The 16567-nt window shown below is 43.7% G+C and overlaps 1 protein-coding gene across 1 annotated transcript in view; it reads left to right on the top strand.

Annotated features, from left to right (window-relative positions):
- CHRNA1 (cholinergic receptor, nicotinic, alpha 1 (muscle)) overlaps positions 1–16567 on the top strand; it is a 28898-nt gene that overhangs the window by 2545 nt on the left and 9786 nt on the right. The window contains exons 2-6 of the mRNA XM_006866658.1: positions 9494–9639; positions 9741–9785; positions 10900–11009; positions 13348–13543; positions 15098–15335. Coding sequence (XP_006866720.1) covers positions 9494–9639; positions 9741–9785; positions 10900–11009; positions 13348–13543; positions 15098–15335 — 735 coding nt within the window. The remainder of the gene's footprint in view (positions 1–9493; positions 9640–9740; positions 9786–10899; positions 11010–13347; positions 13544–15097; positions 15336–16567) is intronic.

Raw genomic sequence — 16567 nt, 5'->3', positions numbered from 1 at the left:
AATTGAGTGAAGGTTAACAGACAAAATCATCAGCTTTAACCTCAACCAATCATATGTTTTGCTTCATCTCAGTGATTACACTCCCCTCCCTGCAACAACAGTCATCTTGGCTCCTCCCTATGGCTTTCCTTTTACATCGTATTTTTCACAAATCAAAAAAGTAAAAATATTTGATGTACACATACAAAACAAAAATATATATTCATTTAAATGTCCAAAGGGCACATTTTGCAAGACTGCCTCCTGCACACAGACACACAGCCTTTCTCAGTGCATGGGCTTAGAGTCCGCAGCTGCTCTACCTGTCCATACCATCACATCTGCCACCATTTCTGCATCGCTGCTCCCTTAGGTAGGATCTCATGTTCTTCTTATGCTCTGCCTTCTTGATGGTCCTGGGAGCCTGTGTTCCTGAAATGAAAGATTAACTATGCCCCAGTTTTAGTTACACATATTTTACAATTATAGTGGTCAATCGCAATTAATCCTGCTAACAGTTACTTACAATTGAATCCTAAAATCCTATCAGCATTATCCCCTATCTCCTTTTACTTGATCCATCTGGAAAAAAGGAAAACGCTTCAGTGGGAATTCTACCTTACCCTCCTTGTTCTGAAACTAAACACACTGATAAAACTTGTGCCTTTATGTTGTTGTTTAAGTGCCATCGAGTCTACTCTGACCCATAGCGACCCTGTATAGGGTTTTCAAGGAGCAGCTGGTGAGCTTGAACCACCAACCTTGTAGTTCAAACGGCTTTGCAGTCTGGTGCATTAACCCACAGCGTCACACCAGGACTTCTGTGCCTTTATAGCCCCCCATTTTTTATAGCCAATGTCTCAATTGCCCATCCCTATCAACCCAGTGCACTGAGGAAACAAACATGATCCCCGATGTGAAGAATCCTTTCATTTTGGTTGGATGCAACTGCATCCATAAGCAAAGCTCCAGTTCATCAAATTGTAGGAATATACACTTGATCACAGTATAAAGCATCTTTATCTTCATTTAGTCCAGTTTTGGTCAGCTAGCCATCCAAGCTAGGTCAAATGGGTACTAACTGCAAGTTTGGGAGTTCATGCATGCTTCCCTGCACTTCAGACCAGCTGGCCACTTCTTTTTCAGCTCTAGCTTCCAGTGGCTAGATCAGTGTCCTTGGGCTGAGGAGTTCATACATCTTGCTAAATTTCAGAACAGCCAGCCCTTCCTCTTCACTCTCTCATCTCAAGGTCAACAGGTATCAATGGAACGTGGCCAAACTCAGCCCATATCTTCATTGCTGCATTTCCCCCACTTCCTCTCACAAGTTGACCCAGGTGGTCACCAGTAAGCATACTAGACTGCTTATGGGTACCCTGTGAGTTTCAGTCTTAGAAGGGGGTTTTTCTTGATGGGCTGACTTTTCTTGACTTGTTGCCCATTATCTTTTAATTCCATGAACTTTTAAAAGCCTCTTTATATATTTCAATTAAATCAGAATTTGCTGGCATCAATTCACATGAGTGGCTCCTAGAAATTTAGAGCTAGATCGTACAGTCTAACATTCTTCTCAGTGTTTCATTATTAGGAAACTAAAGCTGAAAGACATGAACTGATCTACAAAAAGCTGTTTAAGTCATAAATTTTGGAATATGATCATTTGGAGACTACATTTGTTAAAACACACAGTCAGAAAAAACCCTAAACACCAAATCCTCTGTTGTCGAGTCGATTCCTGCTCACAGTGTCCCTATAGGCCAAAGTATATCAGCTTCACATCTTTACAGGCTATACATGTTTTTTTTTTTAATTTCCCCAAACCAGAAGTCTCACATATTGATTAGCCAACCTCTTTAAATGTGGAAGTATACAAATAAAGAAAGAAACCAGAAGTTGTGCAAAGCATGTTCAATTGATCAAATCTTGGCATTTGAACTGGCTATGGTAGAGTGCTAGGACCTGGGTACATTACGTGCTGCGTCATCACATGTGCGACTCCTTAGAGACTGAGCTTGGTTCTTCCCCAGTGTTTTCTCTTGGAGTTGTATCTGATTTTATGACCAGTTTTCATTCGAATCCACTGGGGAATGGGACGGTTCTGCTTTTGTTTCTTGGCCAGGGACCTCTGGATCCTGAAAGTCTTATGAGAAGACACAGTGAAAATGGAGCGTAGCAACAGTCACGTGATGGTGAAGAAAGGAAGAGCTAGGCTATACATCTTCAGAGACGCAGACTGCCACAGCTTTTGCCCTCAGTGTGAGTGCCAACCTTTCAGTTAGCAATCTAGTACTTAACCCACTGTGCCAGCAGATCACTCTACAGTAAGAAAACAAGGTCTGAAATAACTAAAGCTGGTGAGAGACATAATCCTATCAGACTGAGAAAAGTATTATCTGGAGTGACTGGTAAGAGTTCAAATTGTACTTTGCCCAATCCAGGCACACTTCTCTATACAATATCAGTGGAAGCACTAGGGTACAGAAAGAACCCTTTGAAATCATGGCTGAGTTCCCCTACTAAAAATCAATTCTTTGTAGACAAAAGATACTTTTTCTTCAGCATCAGCTTAATACATAATGAGCTCAGTTCTATTTATGTAGCACCTTTCATTGCAAATTTTTCCTCTTCTGCCTCTAGAATCCCGGATGCTTCCTTGCCACCTTACTTACATGGCATATTTCTTACTTACATGGCCTGTTCACGGTTTATATATATGACAAATGATCATCTCCACAAGGACAGACTGGTAGGAGTCTTGTCAGATTCTCCTTTAAATCTCCCAAAACTCCTTAAACAATTTTTGCACAAGATAAATTACCTGATGAATGGGTTGATATTCCTACATCTGAACAAAGATTGTTGTTGTCATGTGCCATGGAGTCGGTTCTGACTCATAGAGACCCTGTACAGGGTTTCCGAGGCTGTACATCTTTACAGGAGCAGAAAGCCTCATCTTCCTCCTGCAGAACAGCTGGTAATTTCAAACTACTGACCTTAAGGTTCTCAGCCCGATTCGTAACTACTACGCTACCAGAATTTTGGAAAAAAGGGAAGCTTTAACATTATTTGTTTGTCTGTATGTCTATTTACATGAGCCTTACCTTTAAAAAAAAAAAAGGATTTACTGAGATTCATTGAATCCATGAAGGATGATCTAACTCTCCATACCATGTTATTAGAGTTGGGGAGAAAAATCAAAGAATCCTGACTTCTAATTCTGTAGTATTTTCTGTGTGGCACTGTAGGATAAGCTCAGAACCCCAAGGTTGGTTTGAACCACAAAGACGGCTGTTCAAACTCACCAGTCACTCATTGGAAAACCTACCCAGGGTGGCTATGAGTTGGAACTGACTCAGTGGCGCTTGACAATAACAACAATGCACTGGACCACAATGTCACTTTGAAATGCAAGGTCAGCGGTTCAGATTCACCAGCCGCTTCTTAGAAATCCTATACAGGGTCACTGTGAGTCAGAATCGCCTCAACATCACTTAACAACAGCAATAACCACCCTGCTTTATGGAGTCCTGGTATGACGCTGTAGGATAATCACTCAATCACAAGTTTGGTTTGATCTGTAAGGTTGACAGTTCAAACTCACCAGCTGCTTCTTGGAAACCCTATATAGGGTCACGATGAGTTGGAACCAACTTAATAGACTCAACAACGACAACCGTAACAACCCTGCTTTGTGGTGCTGTACTGGATATTAAGTCGCAAGGTCAGTGGTTCGAACTCACCGGCTGCTCCTTGGAAACCCCATACAGGGTTGCTATGAGTTGGAACCAACCCGACAGAACTTAACAACAACCTACTTTGGAAGGAGCCCTGGTGGTGCAGTCGTTAAGGTGCTCAGCTGCTGACTCAAAGGTCGATGGTTTGAACCTCCTGACCTCTCTGCTTCCACAAAGATTGCAGCGTTGGGGACCTATGGGCAGTTCTATTCTGGATTGCCATGAATTTGAATCCACTCAACAGCAAAAGGTTTGGTTCTGGCTTACCCTGCTTTGGGGAAAAAAGGAAAGAAAAGAATACCAACAATCCCAATGTAGTCTCTATGAAGTGAAGATGGCCTTGGATCGTCCTTAGAAATTCGTTATGGAAGGACAAGGCATCTTGTTGGTTGTGAATGTCACTGGAATGCTGACCGTGCCTGTCCCTTAACCCCCTTTTCCTTAATGGACCATAGGGTCAGCCTGCATATTTTTTGTGCTATATAATTCCAAGCATCTGCTCCTGTTTATTGCTTTCTAGTGTGTTTTTCCTGTCAAACTGGAATAAACAGTTAAAATAAGCAGTACAAGGCCATGCCAAAGCTATAGCTTCGAACTATGAACTGACAGGACCCGAAGGTGACCCAGGAACGCAATGATCCATGCCAGAGCTTCATGGAAGGCAGGAGAATTCCTTGTCCCAGGGGCTCATGGGGGCTCCTGAAAAGGCTGGCTAGTCAGAAAAAAACACTCCTTTGGAGGACCCTTGAATGCAGGTGGTTTGGAGGAGATGCCCTGGACCACAACGTCAGTTTGAAAATTTTACAAAGTCCCATGTAGCTTGACACCTTGGACCTGCTTGGTACCTTTTAGCTTAAAAAAATTGGGGGAATAGAACTAAGGAGGTAGGCTCAGCTAGGGGTTCTCTACCAGGAGTCCATGGAGGTAACAATGAAGATACATGTAATGCTTTAAAAATCCTTATGGGATCAGGTGGGCCCACCCTGAATTAGCTGGGAGATCATGAATACAATGCTTAACCCTCTGAAGCTGAATTTCACATCTGCTCCTGGTGACCCCACTTATGTCAGAGTGGAACTCTGCTTTTTGGCAGTAGATTGCTAGACCTTTCTTCTCATATGCCTCTAATTAGACTTGAGCCTCCAAGTATCCAATTAGCAGGCAAGTATATTAACTGAATTACCCAGGGACTCGAGAGGGACTCAGGAGACCCTGGGTGTCACAGTGGTCAAGTGCTTGGTGACTAGTCAAAAGGTTGGCAGTTGGAATCCATCCAGAAGTACCCTCAGAAGACAGGGCTTTCAATCAGCTTCCAGAGCGTCACGGCCATGAAAACCCTATGGAGCAGTCATACTCGGCACACATGGGGTCCTCATGAGTTGGAATTGACTCAACAACTAATAACAACAAAAGTACAAATAAAAATTTACCACACAGGATTATTGTAAGGATTAAATAAAATAATACAAAGATGGTGGTGGTGGTTATGTGCCGTGGAGTTGGAATCAACTCATAGCGACCCTGTACAGGGTTTCCGAGGCTGTAAATCTTTACAGGAGCAGAATGCCTCATCTTTCTCCTGCGGAACAGCTGGTAGCTTCAAACTGCTGACCTTGAGGTGCACAGCCCAATTCATAACCACTATGCTACCAGAGCTCGGGCCTTTCATAAAGCTCTATGGGCTAATTGTTCTTAAGTGTTGTCTCTTTGGTTCTGACTCATAGCAATCCTGTGTAGGGTTTCCAAGGAGTGACTGTGGGTTCAAACTGATGACCTTGTGGTTAGCAGGCCAGTGCTTATCCTACAGCCCCACACATTTTGGAGGAATGAAAAATGTATCAATTCACTAAATCACATGGGTTATTTTATGCTGTTCCTAAATTCTGAATGAAAAGTAGTGGAAAATAGTGGTTGAGAACATACGTTCTGGGTTTGAATCCCGTATCCACCACTTATGAAATCTGGGTTAAGTTATCTCTTTGTGCCTCAACTTTCTCATTCGTAAAGTGGGGGCAATAATAGTACCTATGCCTCCCAGTTGTGAGGATTAAAAGTCTTAATATATGCAAAACACTTAAAAAAGTATCTTATACATAGCAAGCTGGATGTGTTAGCTTTGATTTTTTAGATTAATAGAAATAGGGAAAAAGTCCTGATGTGGTCCTGTAAGATAAGCATTGGACTGCTAACAGCCTTGGAGAACCTATATAGGGTCACTGTAAGTCGGAACCGACTCATTGGCACATAAATACCACCACCACCATCTTTGTGTTATTTAATTTAATCCTTAGAATAGTCTGATAAGGAAACTTTTCTCTGGATTTTGCTGTTATTAGTTGTTGTTCAGACAGTTCCAACTCATGGCAACCCCATGTGTGCCGAGTAAGACTGCTCCAGAGGCTTTTCAAGGCTCTGACCCTCTGGAAGCACACCAAAAGCCCTGTCTTCTGAGGGTACTTCTGGATGGATTCAAACTGCCAACCTTTTGACTAGTCACCAAGCACTTAGCAACAAGAACAGTTCATTTTTAGTTGTTTTGTTGACAAACTCTTGTCTGCTTCCTCTCACAAGCCCCCAGTCCATGTAAGGGTTGAGTTACGTAGATCGTCATAAGATACTTGTTGGAATTTGGAGCACGTTTTCTCATGTACATGCTGCAGTGCAGTTACCAGGGTAGCGCACAACACACTCATGCTAAAAAGAGTTAGCTCAGGGACACAAAGTAGAATGACAGCTTTGTCTTTACTGCATGACCTTGGGCAAGTCATTTATCCTTCCTGAATCTCAGGGAAGAATAAGGGCCTACTGCCTCACCCCAGGCTAACACCAACCAACCAAACAAGAAACCAGTTGCCATCAGGTCAGTTCCAACTCATGGTGACCCAGTGACATCATTAGTGTTGGTGTCACCCAGTGCGGTAACTCATGGAATCATCCCTCCCCTCCATGGGCCTCCTCTGTACAGACCATACAGAGTCCAAGGTGATGTTTATTGTCAGTCTTAGTCATAGGGTTGTTGTTGTTAAGTGCCATCGAGTCAGTTTCGATTCATACAAGATAAATATACTTGTAAGGTGCTCAAATGTAATATTTTTATATGAATAATAATACCATTATTATTTTGGAAAATCTGTCTATGTTGAATTACTTTCTCAGTTACAATATTACTGAGCAGAAGATTTAAATTTTTTTTCTCCTTTTCCTCTAATTACTATTTCACTCCCCAAAAGTTCTTGATGTAGGTTCACAAATACTAATTACCATAATCCTGCAGTTAAAACACCAGAGTATTTGATAAAATCCATGATTATGAAAACAATGGCAGCAGATCACATGATTCAAAGCATCTTTGTAGTTGGGTAATAATGACAGCTCCGCCCAGAGCACATTAGAAGCTTCCAAAAGTAAATCAACATGAACCTTTAATCTTTAGGCATATTAATACATGGGCTTGCAAAAATGTTTTTGTTATTATAACTAACTACAGGGATATCTTTATTAAAAACAAATTTTCTGCTGAACACTGCACAAAAAATTACAGACAGTGGCTTGATTGTCACCCCCTCTGACAATGTCACCTGGTGCAGTCAGGGCCTCACACACCTTGAGAGACAGCACTGTGGTAGCCCCGTGTGTGCCAGAATAGAACTGCGCCCCACAGGGTTTTCTTTTTACAATTTTACTTCTGTTGTTGTTGAGAACAGACACAGTAAAACAAATACCAATCCACCAGTTTCTACACGTACAATTCAGTGTCACTGATTACATTCCTTGAGTTCTGTAACGATTCTTACTCTTCCCCATTAACAAGCATTCACTGCCCCCTAAGTTCCTATCTAATCTTTCAAATTGCCATTGTCAATGTGATCTCACATGCTGTTGTTAAGCGCCATCAAGTCAGTTCTGACTCATAGAGACCCTGTATAGGATTTCCAAGGAGTAACTGGTGGGTTTAAAATGCCGGCCTTGTCTAGTACTCATCCTATAGCGCCTCACTTTGATCTCATATGTTATTGTTGTTAAGCGCTCTCAAGTCATTTCCAACTCATAGCAACCCTGGTAGGGTTTCTGAGGAGCGGCTGGTGAGTAGATAGAGCTTGAGTACAATGCTCAAGGCAGATTGTCCTTACTAGTTAAGATAAACTATTGTCTCTCTTCCGGTCCCGGGGAGCTGTGGGCATTGGTGCAGACACAGCCAAGTCCAAGAACCACACCACGCACAACCAGTCCTGAAAATGGCGCAGAAATGGTATCAAGAAACCCCAATCATAATGATATGAGTCTCTCAAGGGGTGGACCCCAAGTTTCTGAGGAATATGCGCTTTGCCAAGAAGCACAACAAGAAGTGTCTGAAGAAGATGCAGGCCAACCACGCCAAGGCCATGGATGCACGTGCCGAGGCTATCAAGGCTCTCGTAAAGCCCAAGGAGGTCAAGCCTAAGATCTTAAAGGGTGTCAACCTCAAGCTCAGTCAACTGGCCTACATTGCCTGTCCCAAGCAGGGGAAGCGTGCTCGGGCACGCATTGCCAAGTGTCTGAGGCTCTGTTGGCCAAAGTCCAAGGCCAGTGCTCAAACTAAGGCTGAAGCTTCAGCCAAGGCCTTAACTCTAGCCCCTGTCAAGGCCTCAACTCCAACCCCAGCCAAGGCCTCAACTCAGGCTCCCAAAGGAGCCCAGGCCCCCACAAAGATGGACTAGCGTTCTCCATCTGAGGACAGAGTGACTGGCATAACCCTTTGGGCTACCATCTGCATGGTGTCCTCCTGTGCTATTTGTACAAATAAACCCAAGGCTGGAAAAAAACAACAACAAAAAAGATAAACTATTGTTTGGTTTTAAGAAGACCTCAGGGGATATTTTTGATTTCAGGTTTAAAGATCTCAGGGCAATAGTTTCAGGGGCTCATCTAACTTTCGTGGCTCCAGAAAGTCTGAAGTGCATGGAAGTTTGAATTTCTGTTCTGCATTTTCTCCCTTTTGATCAGAATTCTTCTGTAAAATATTTTATCAAAATGTTTAGTAATGGTACTAGGCACCATCCACTTCTTCTGGTCTCATGGCAAAGGAGGAGATTAGCTCCACATCTAGTTCCTCCCCTGTCCTCATAAGGTTTTCATCGGCTGAGTTTTTGAAAGTAGAAGATGAGGCTTTTCTTCCAAGTCACTTTTGGGTGGACTTGAACTACCAACTTTTTTTATTAGCATCCAATCACATTAACCATTTGAGGCTAAGTGAGGATTTAAAAAATAATTGGATTTAAAAGGACTGAGGATACTAAAAGTGGAAAATGATATTTCTCTCAATTCTGAAGAACCAAACTCAAGTTCCAAATAGGAACCCCAAGCCCCAGTCAATAAAGTCGACTACTTTTCACTTGATTTCACTCTATCTTAACAACGTAACGGGGACATGTACCAGCCAGCAGCAATTCAGGATGTCATGAGAGCTGAGACTAGTCTGTGACTCACCAAGACTGGCTTTTGTGTTTACCTTTCTTCTTGTGTGTGCCGTGTCCTAACAAACTTGTTTCAGTGAGGAGTTGTGTTAAAGAATTTCACCTGTCTAAAGTACAAGTGTTGGGATAATCTGGTACACCCCCGCTGTTGCCTGGGAAGAGACCAGAACAGCAGATGTTACTCAGAGAGAAATTTAAGGCAATAACAGTTGCTGCGTTAGGGAGCCATTAGCCTACCATTATCTGGCTTCTCCTCAGTTACTCACATTAGGGTGGATGCGATGCTGAAACGGAACCTGATGACATGTGTGCTTTCTCTTATCTCAGCTGGCCTCATCCTGGGCTCCGAGCATGAGACTCGTCTGGTGGCAAAGCTCTTTGAAAATTATAACAGCGTGGTGCGGCCCGTGGAAGACCACCGCCAGGTTGTAGAGGTCACCGTGGGCTTGCAGCTGGTTCAGCTCATCAATGTGGTGAGTGGGGATAGCTCACGGCACCCATACCTTGCCTCTGGGACCTACTCCCCGTGGCGTCCCTCTCTGCCCACAAATGATGTGCCTTGTCTCTTTTTCAGGATGAAGTCAATCAGATCGTAACCACCAATGTTCGACTGAAACAGGTAATTCCACTTGATGCATTGTATTGTTTTATTCACTCTGGACCCAAGGGAATAAAGGAAATCAGTTCAGTTTACACTGATATATTTGTATACCACAATATTGAAAGTGGATATTTTAGGGTGTAGGGATTATAGGGCATTTTTTTTCCTCCACTGTGAGCTTTTTCTGAGCTATACAATTTTGCTGTATTGAGAATATATATAAAGAGTCCCTGGGTGGTGCAAATGGCTAAGCACTTAGCTACTAGCTGAAAGGTCGGCAGTTCAAACTCATCTAGAGGTGCCTCAGAAGGTAAGCCTGGTGACCTGCTTCCTGAAACCTTGAAAACCCCAGGGAGCCATTCTACTGTATACACATGGAGTTGCTTTGAGTTCGAATCAATTCAAAGGCAAAACTAAGAACAAAACAATATAGAGAAAAACATTTATTGATGATTTTATACGATGTTGCCAGCTGCATTATCTTGGGGGTCCCTTTGTTTCCTCATCTGTAAAAATGGGGTCTATGATTGCTCCTTCCTTGCAGAATTGTTGTGAGGATTCAATTAGTTAATATAGGGAAAGTGCCTAGAACATGGTATCTGCACAAAGTTTGGGCTGTTTATATGTTAGCTATTATTGTCTTGGTGTGGCGCTGTAGGATAAGCACTGGACTGCAAGGTCAGTTTGAACTGCAAGGTCAGCAGTTCAAACTCACCAGTCACTCCCTGGAAACCCTATACCAGATCGATGTGAGTCAGAACCCACTCAATGGAACTTAAAAACAACAACACTGTCTGCTAAAGTGAACACTGGTATGTGGTGGATTACAAGCTGGCTGCTAACCACAGGTCATCAGTTTGAATCTACCAGCTGTTCCACAGGAGAAAGATGAGACTTTCTGCTCCAGTATAGATTTACAGCCTCAGAAACCTTATCAGGGTCACTATGAGTCAGAACCAACTAGCCAACACACAACCACCATCAAAGTGAAAGCTGAATTCTGAACCAAACGTTTCTTACAGGAGTGCAATTCTGTCAAAGTTTGAATGTCCCCTCAGAGCTCTTGATATCCCTACATTAAAAAAAAAAAAAGTTTTTAGCTTTTTAATTAACTAAACGTCTTCGCTTCTAGCAATGGGTGGATTACAACCTTAAATGGAATCCAGACGACTATGGTGGTGTGAAAAAAATCCATGTTCCCTCCGAAAAGATCTGGCGCCCAGACCTCGTTCTTTATAACAAGTAAGCAAGACAGATGGGGTGAGGGGCAGGGAGGACCACTCCGGAGCCCCCTAGCGGAAGCCGCTTGCATGCGTCTCACTGCCGTTAACATTAAATAACCTCAAAAACCAAGAGCCAAGCTGACATGCTAGGGGTGCCATATGGTGTCTCATGTTATGAATAGAAACAATTATCGGAGCCAAATTGAATCGGGGGGTGGGGTGGGGGACATTTAATCCTGAGGGCTCCTGAAGGGTGTGTGGCAACTATCCAAGGAACCCAAGCTTGATATAATTCAGTTCCCTGGAATTCAGTGTCTTTTCTACCAAATGGGTCGGAGCCTCCGGGGGTTGTTATCCATCACATCTAGCAGGGCATCCCAAGACGCCCTGCGTTGCTGAAGGCCCTGGACGCCTGCTTCATCCCCATCCGCCGGGCTCCCTGACAGGCTGCATGTTGTGAAATGATAATATGAGTCAAAACGCTCCATTTAATGACACGCTCATTATCATATGCCCTTCATTTGTCAGGGAATGTTCATTTCAAAGAGTATCCGTCCCAGGCAGGGAGGGGCATTCAACATGGGCCTGAAGGATTTACGGGCTGACATTCTACAACATGTGTCTGGGCCGGAAGAGCAGGAGGCTCATTCTCACGCATACCAGGGAAGGTGACGAGGGCTATGGAATGAAAATGATACCCTTGAAGTCAGACAGTCCAACAACGTTCATTTTCTACCACATATTTTCCAGTTATACTTGGGATTCTGTCGTGAGTCAAATTACCCAATCATCTGTGTAACCTTTTCAGACAAGTGTGTTGATAGATCAGAATGTCTTGTGTGAAGTTTCTTTTTTGGTAAAAAGCTGAGGGGACTCATTAAAATCCTCTGGGCCTTTTGGCAAGTTCACCCAGGAACACCAAAAGGGGAGGGAACCCTGTTTCACCTTCATTCATGGAAAGGCTTAGCCAGTCCTAAAGGCCCTCTATGGAGTCCCTGGGTGATGTAAGCAGTTAATGTGCGCAGCTGCTCAGTGCAAGGTTTGCAGTTTGAGTCCACCCAAAGGCACCTCAAAAGGAAGGCCTAGAAAACCTCTTCCAAAAAACCAGCCATTGAAAACTCGGCAGAGCACAGTTCTACTTTGATACACATTGGGGTGGTACAGCTCAGAATCAGCCCTATTGCAACTTATTAAGGCACCTTACAGACTCTTCTGGGAGGGCCCCAAAGCCACATGGTTTTCCTCTCAGTTCCAAGGAAAAATCTTTAAGAAGCAACTCCTTGCCTTACAAGGTGAGGGCCCAACCTTAGACCCCTCAAATAAACCCCATTGCAACAGACTCCAGCCTGCCCTGGACCCCTGTTCTAAGACTGCTCTCTGCCTTGAACACAGGTTGTTTACAGGAAGTGTGAACTACTCACTGAATGAGGCCTGCAGACTGTTTTTTTGTCATCTTTTAGCACCTACCCTAAAAAGAGAGAGAGAGAGAACAAGAAATTATTGCCAGCAATTGAAAATCAGGAACTATTAGCTGAATCTTGAGTCTCTAAAAATCCAAACATTTTTTAAAAACCTGGCCATTTTGTATGGAAAAAAAAAAATCTGGATTTCCAGTCTTTCTTGAAGAATTTAAACATCTGGCCCCTTGGAGCTTCTACTCCCAGTGACACTGTGGGCAGAGCTGAGTGGGGCTTCTGATGAGAACCTGGCTCCACTCACTCACCGTAACTCACTCCTCACCTGTCCGGCCCTGGACATGACCCTACCGTGCAGTTTGTAAAGGTAGTGGACCTTTTTCTTCACCTGCATATAATAGTAATGAGCCCTGCAGGGGCATGGCAACTTTACTAAACAATCTTATTTTTTCCTTAGCCAGTTCTCAAAGTACAAGGAGGCTTCAAAAGGTTCATGGAAGATTCCATTACCTTTCAATTTCATTTTTTCCACAGACTTTTTGTAGCCCACTTGTATATTGAGGAACGGACAGATGGAGATCAATAAAACAAATTTGGAATCTTTGTACTGGGAAGAAAAGAATCTGGATGTAGTGAATCAGTGTTACCTGCTACTTCTTCTAAAATGTAAATTCCCAGAATCTCTCCCTTAGTATTCTGAGTATTTTTTCTTTATATAAAGTATATTCCCAGTATCTTTTCTTTCTTTCAGCACCCCAGTGATTCTTATTATCAGACAAATTTCAGAAATATTGTGAAAAATAAAACAGTAGCACTGTCCAAAAGAAAGCTTCTATAATTAGCACCTGACTAATTAACAGCTATCCTCTGTTAACATCCCCAAGCAGAATTGAAGACTCATCTGTCACTTGAAACCATGTACCTCTTTTATCTCAACTGTAGTGCAGATGGTGACTTTGCCATTGTCAAGTTCACCAAAGTGCTCCTGGACCACACTGGCCACATCACGTGGACACCTCCAGCCATCTTTAAAAGCTACTGTGAGATCATTGTCACCCACTTCCCCTTTGACGAGCAGAACTGTAGCATGAAGCTGGGCACCTGGACCTATGACGGCTCTGTAGTAGCCATCAACGCGGTATGTGGTGGTCTCATGTGATGAGGCTGGATTCAGGAAAGGTACCATTCAGGTCTCTGACTTCTGCCTGTCTAGAATCAGAGATGCTCAGCACCAGTTAGAAACAGGACTTCCAACCAGTTCACTTGGGTTCTATCCGCTGCTGAGAAATTACCTTTCTTCCTCAGATACATTGAATCAGAATCTGTGTTAAAATATATAGCATATATCTCATATATCAATATATAAATTTTATAATATATATAAAATTTGCCTGTCCTGGGGTGGAAAGACAAATTTTCAGCAGGGAGTAGAACTGGAATCCTCTGATGCAAAACCCAGGTTAAACTTTGGGAATCTTTTAGTCTGATGGTTCTTCAGTTGGTTGAAGAGGTAATTGATACACTACACAAGAGAACAAACTGGGAGCTTAAGTGACTACCTAGTGCCCAGATTTAGCTCCAAGGATTCTAGTTTAATCCTTCTGGGGGTGGGTGTAAACCTTAGTGAATCCAAGGGGTTTGGAGGCTGAGCAAGCAAAAAGATCTAACCACAAGATGGCACTGTTGCAAGGTTTTGACAAATTTGCAAGTAGAAGTCTGCAGCAATGAGATCTTCCAGGGAGGGGCCCACCAGGAAGGGAAGAAGGCAAGTGGAGCAGAGGAAGGAGCCTATATATCTAGGAGACGTCCCTCAGAAACAAGGTGGAGAATCTCTGGGTCAGAGTGCCAAAGGGCAGCAGCAGCACGGGGTCTTTATAACTATGGGGTTTATCTTATCCGTGGCTAACAGAGGAGTCCCTGGGTGATACAAAAGGTTAATGCATTCAGCTGCTAATTGAAAGTTTGGAGTCCACCCAGCTGTACCTCAGAAGAAAGACCTGGTGATCTACTTTGGAAAAATGAACTCTTGAAAACCCTATGGAACACAGTTCTACTCTGACACATGTGGGGTTACCATGAGTTGGAATCAACTTGGTGTGGCTTTGAGGGATATGCAAGGTAGGCAGACTTTCAATAGCTACAGCTTTGGCTATTTGAGCTGCTTTTTAAACAATGGTGGTTGGTGGTTATGTGCCGTGGAGTCGGTTCTAACTCATAGCGACCTTGTACAGGGTTTCCGAGGCTGTAAATCTTTACAGGAGCAGAAAGCCCCATCTTTCTCCTGCAGAACAGCTGGTAGTTTAGAACTGCTGACCTTGCGGTTCGCAGCCCAATTCGTAGCCACTATGCTACCAGAGAATAGGATGTATACAATTTTAGAGTTTGACAAAAGAGGGCATTTGGGCTAATGGGTCTCAGTCTGTTATGAAGAAATAGCCTGGACCAATAGTCAGAGGCCATCTTGACTATTTCTACAACACCCATCAAATGAAAACCTCCTACTGAAAAGTGTAGACAAATTGGAGAATCCCAACTGACCAATTTAGGATCGGAACTAAAGCTCCCAAAGCAGAAATGCCTCAGGTTCCGTTGTAGGCCTGTGACCGGCAAAGCTGGAGCAGGAGCCTGTAACCTTGTTGCAGCTGATTTGGGTGACTTGGCTGGGCTTTCGAAACTCATCCCACCTTTTCAGGAAAGTGACCAGCCAGACCTGAGCAACTTCATGGAGAGCGGAGAGTGGGTGATCAAGGAGGCCCGGGGCTGGAAGCACCGGGTGATCTACGCCTGCTGCCCCACCACGCCCTACCTGGACATCACCTACCACTTCGTCATGCAGCGCCTGCCTCTCTACTTCATTGTCAATGTCATCATTCCCTGCCTGCTCTTCTCCTTCCTAACCGGCCTGGTGTTCTACCTGCCCACAGATTCAGGTGAGTGCAGTTGCTATGACTACTGCTGCTGATGCTGATGGATCTTGTGCTGCGATTTGGTGAAAAGCCAGAAAGAAACATGGGCAGACAGATCCCAGTCCTCATCACTGGAAGATGCATTTACCCCGTGGCCATAGGCAGTGGTGGAACCGCTGTACATAGCTCAGGATGTGTGTACATAGCTCAGGATGCGTGTACATAGCTCAGGATGCGTGTCCATAGCTCAGGCTAAATAACATAGAGGGATGCTGGATACTGCAACCAGTTAATGTGCTTGGCAGCTAACCAAACGGTGAGAGCTCTGAGTCCACTCAGAGGCACTTCAGAAGAAAGGCCTGGTGACTTACTTACAAAAATTCAGCCATTGATAACCATTCAGAGAAAAATTGTGTCTTGACACACCATGGAATATTGGTTAACACTGTTGTTGTTAAGTGCCATCAAATCGATTCTGCCTCATAGCGATTCTGTACACGGTTTCCAAGGAGCAGCTGGTAGGTTTGAACCACCTATCCTACAGCACCACACCAGGAGTCTGATGTAACACCGATTAACTTAGCATGGTTAAGACCCCAATGAGATGGATGGGCATGGTGACAGCATCAATGGGCTGAAGCGTAGCAATGGTTGTGAGGTTGGCCCAGGACTGGGTAGTATTTAGTTCTGTTATGCATAGGGTCTCTATCAGTCAGTACTGGCACCTAGCAACAACAACAACAACCATTGGTAGCCATTTACTGGATACTTACTTTGTTCTCAGAAATGTGCTCCATGAATCCTGTGATCCAGATACTTCACAGACCCACTCTTTCTGTGAAGTTACTTCCTAGATACTACCCGCTGCTTATCACTTGAAGATCACTTTTGTGTATCTGTTTTCCAGGTAGCAGTATCTGTAGACATAAGTCCAAGTGGCCACTCTCCCTCACATATCATTCTAGACAGCTTCCTTAGCCTTACTGAGTAATCACAGCTGTGACCTTGCTTCATCAAACCACCTACAGAAAAGGCACACACACCTGCCAGTCAGATATTGTTCACAACTCATTTCTGGCAGACACGTTGTTAGGTGCCATTGAATTGGTACCAACCCATAGCAGAATGAAACACTGCCCGATCCTGGACTAACCTCATTAGTGTTGCCACGCTTGAGTCCATCAATGCTGCCACTTGGCCAATCCATCTCATTGGGGGTCTTCCTCTTTTTCTCTGACCCTCCACCTTACCAAACA

Source organism: Chrysochloris asiatica, unplaced genomic scaffold (assembly GCF_000296735.1).
Source record: "Chrysochloris asiatica unplaced genomic scaffold, ChrAsi1.0 scaffold00094, whole genome shotgun sequence".
NCBI lineage: Eukaryota > Metazoa > Chordata > Mammalia > Afrosoricida > Chrysochloridae > Chrysochloris > Chrysochloris asiatica.
Note: the sequence above shows the minus strand (reverse complement) of the source record. Positions and strands in the feature narration are given on the sequence as shown.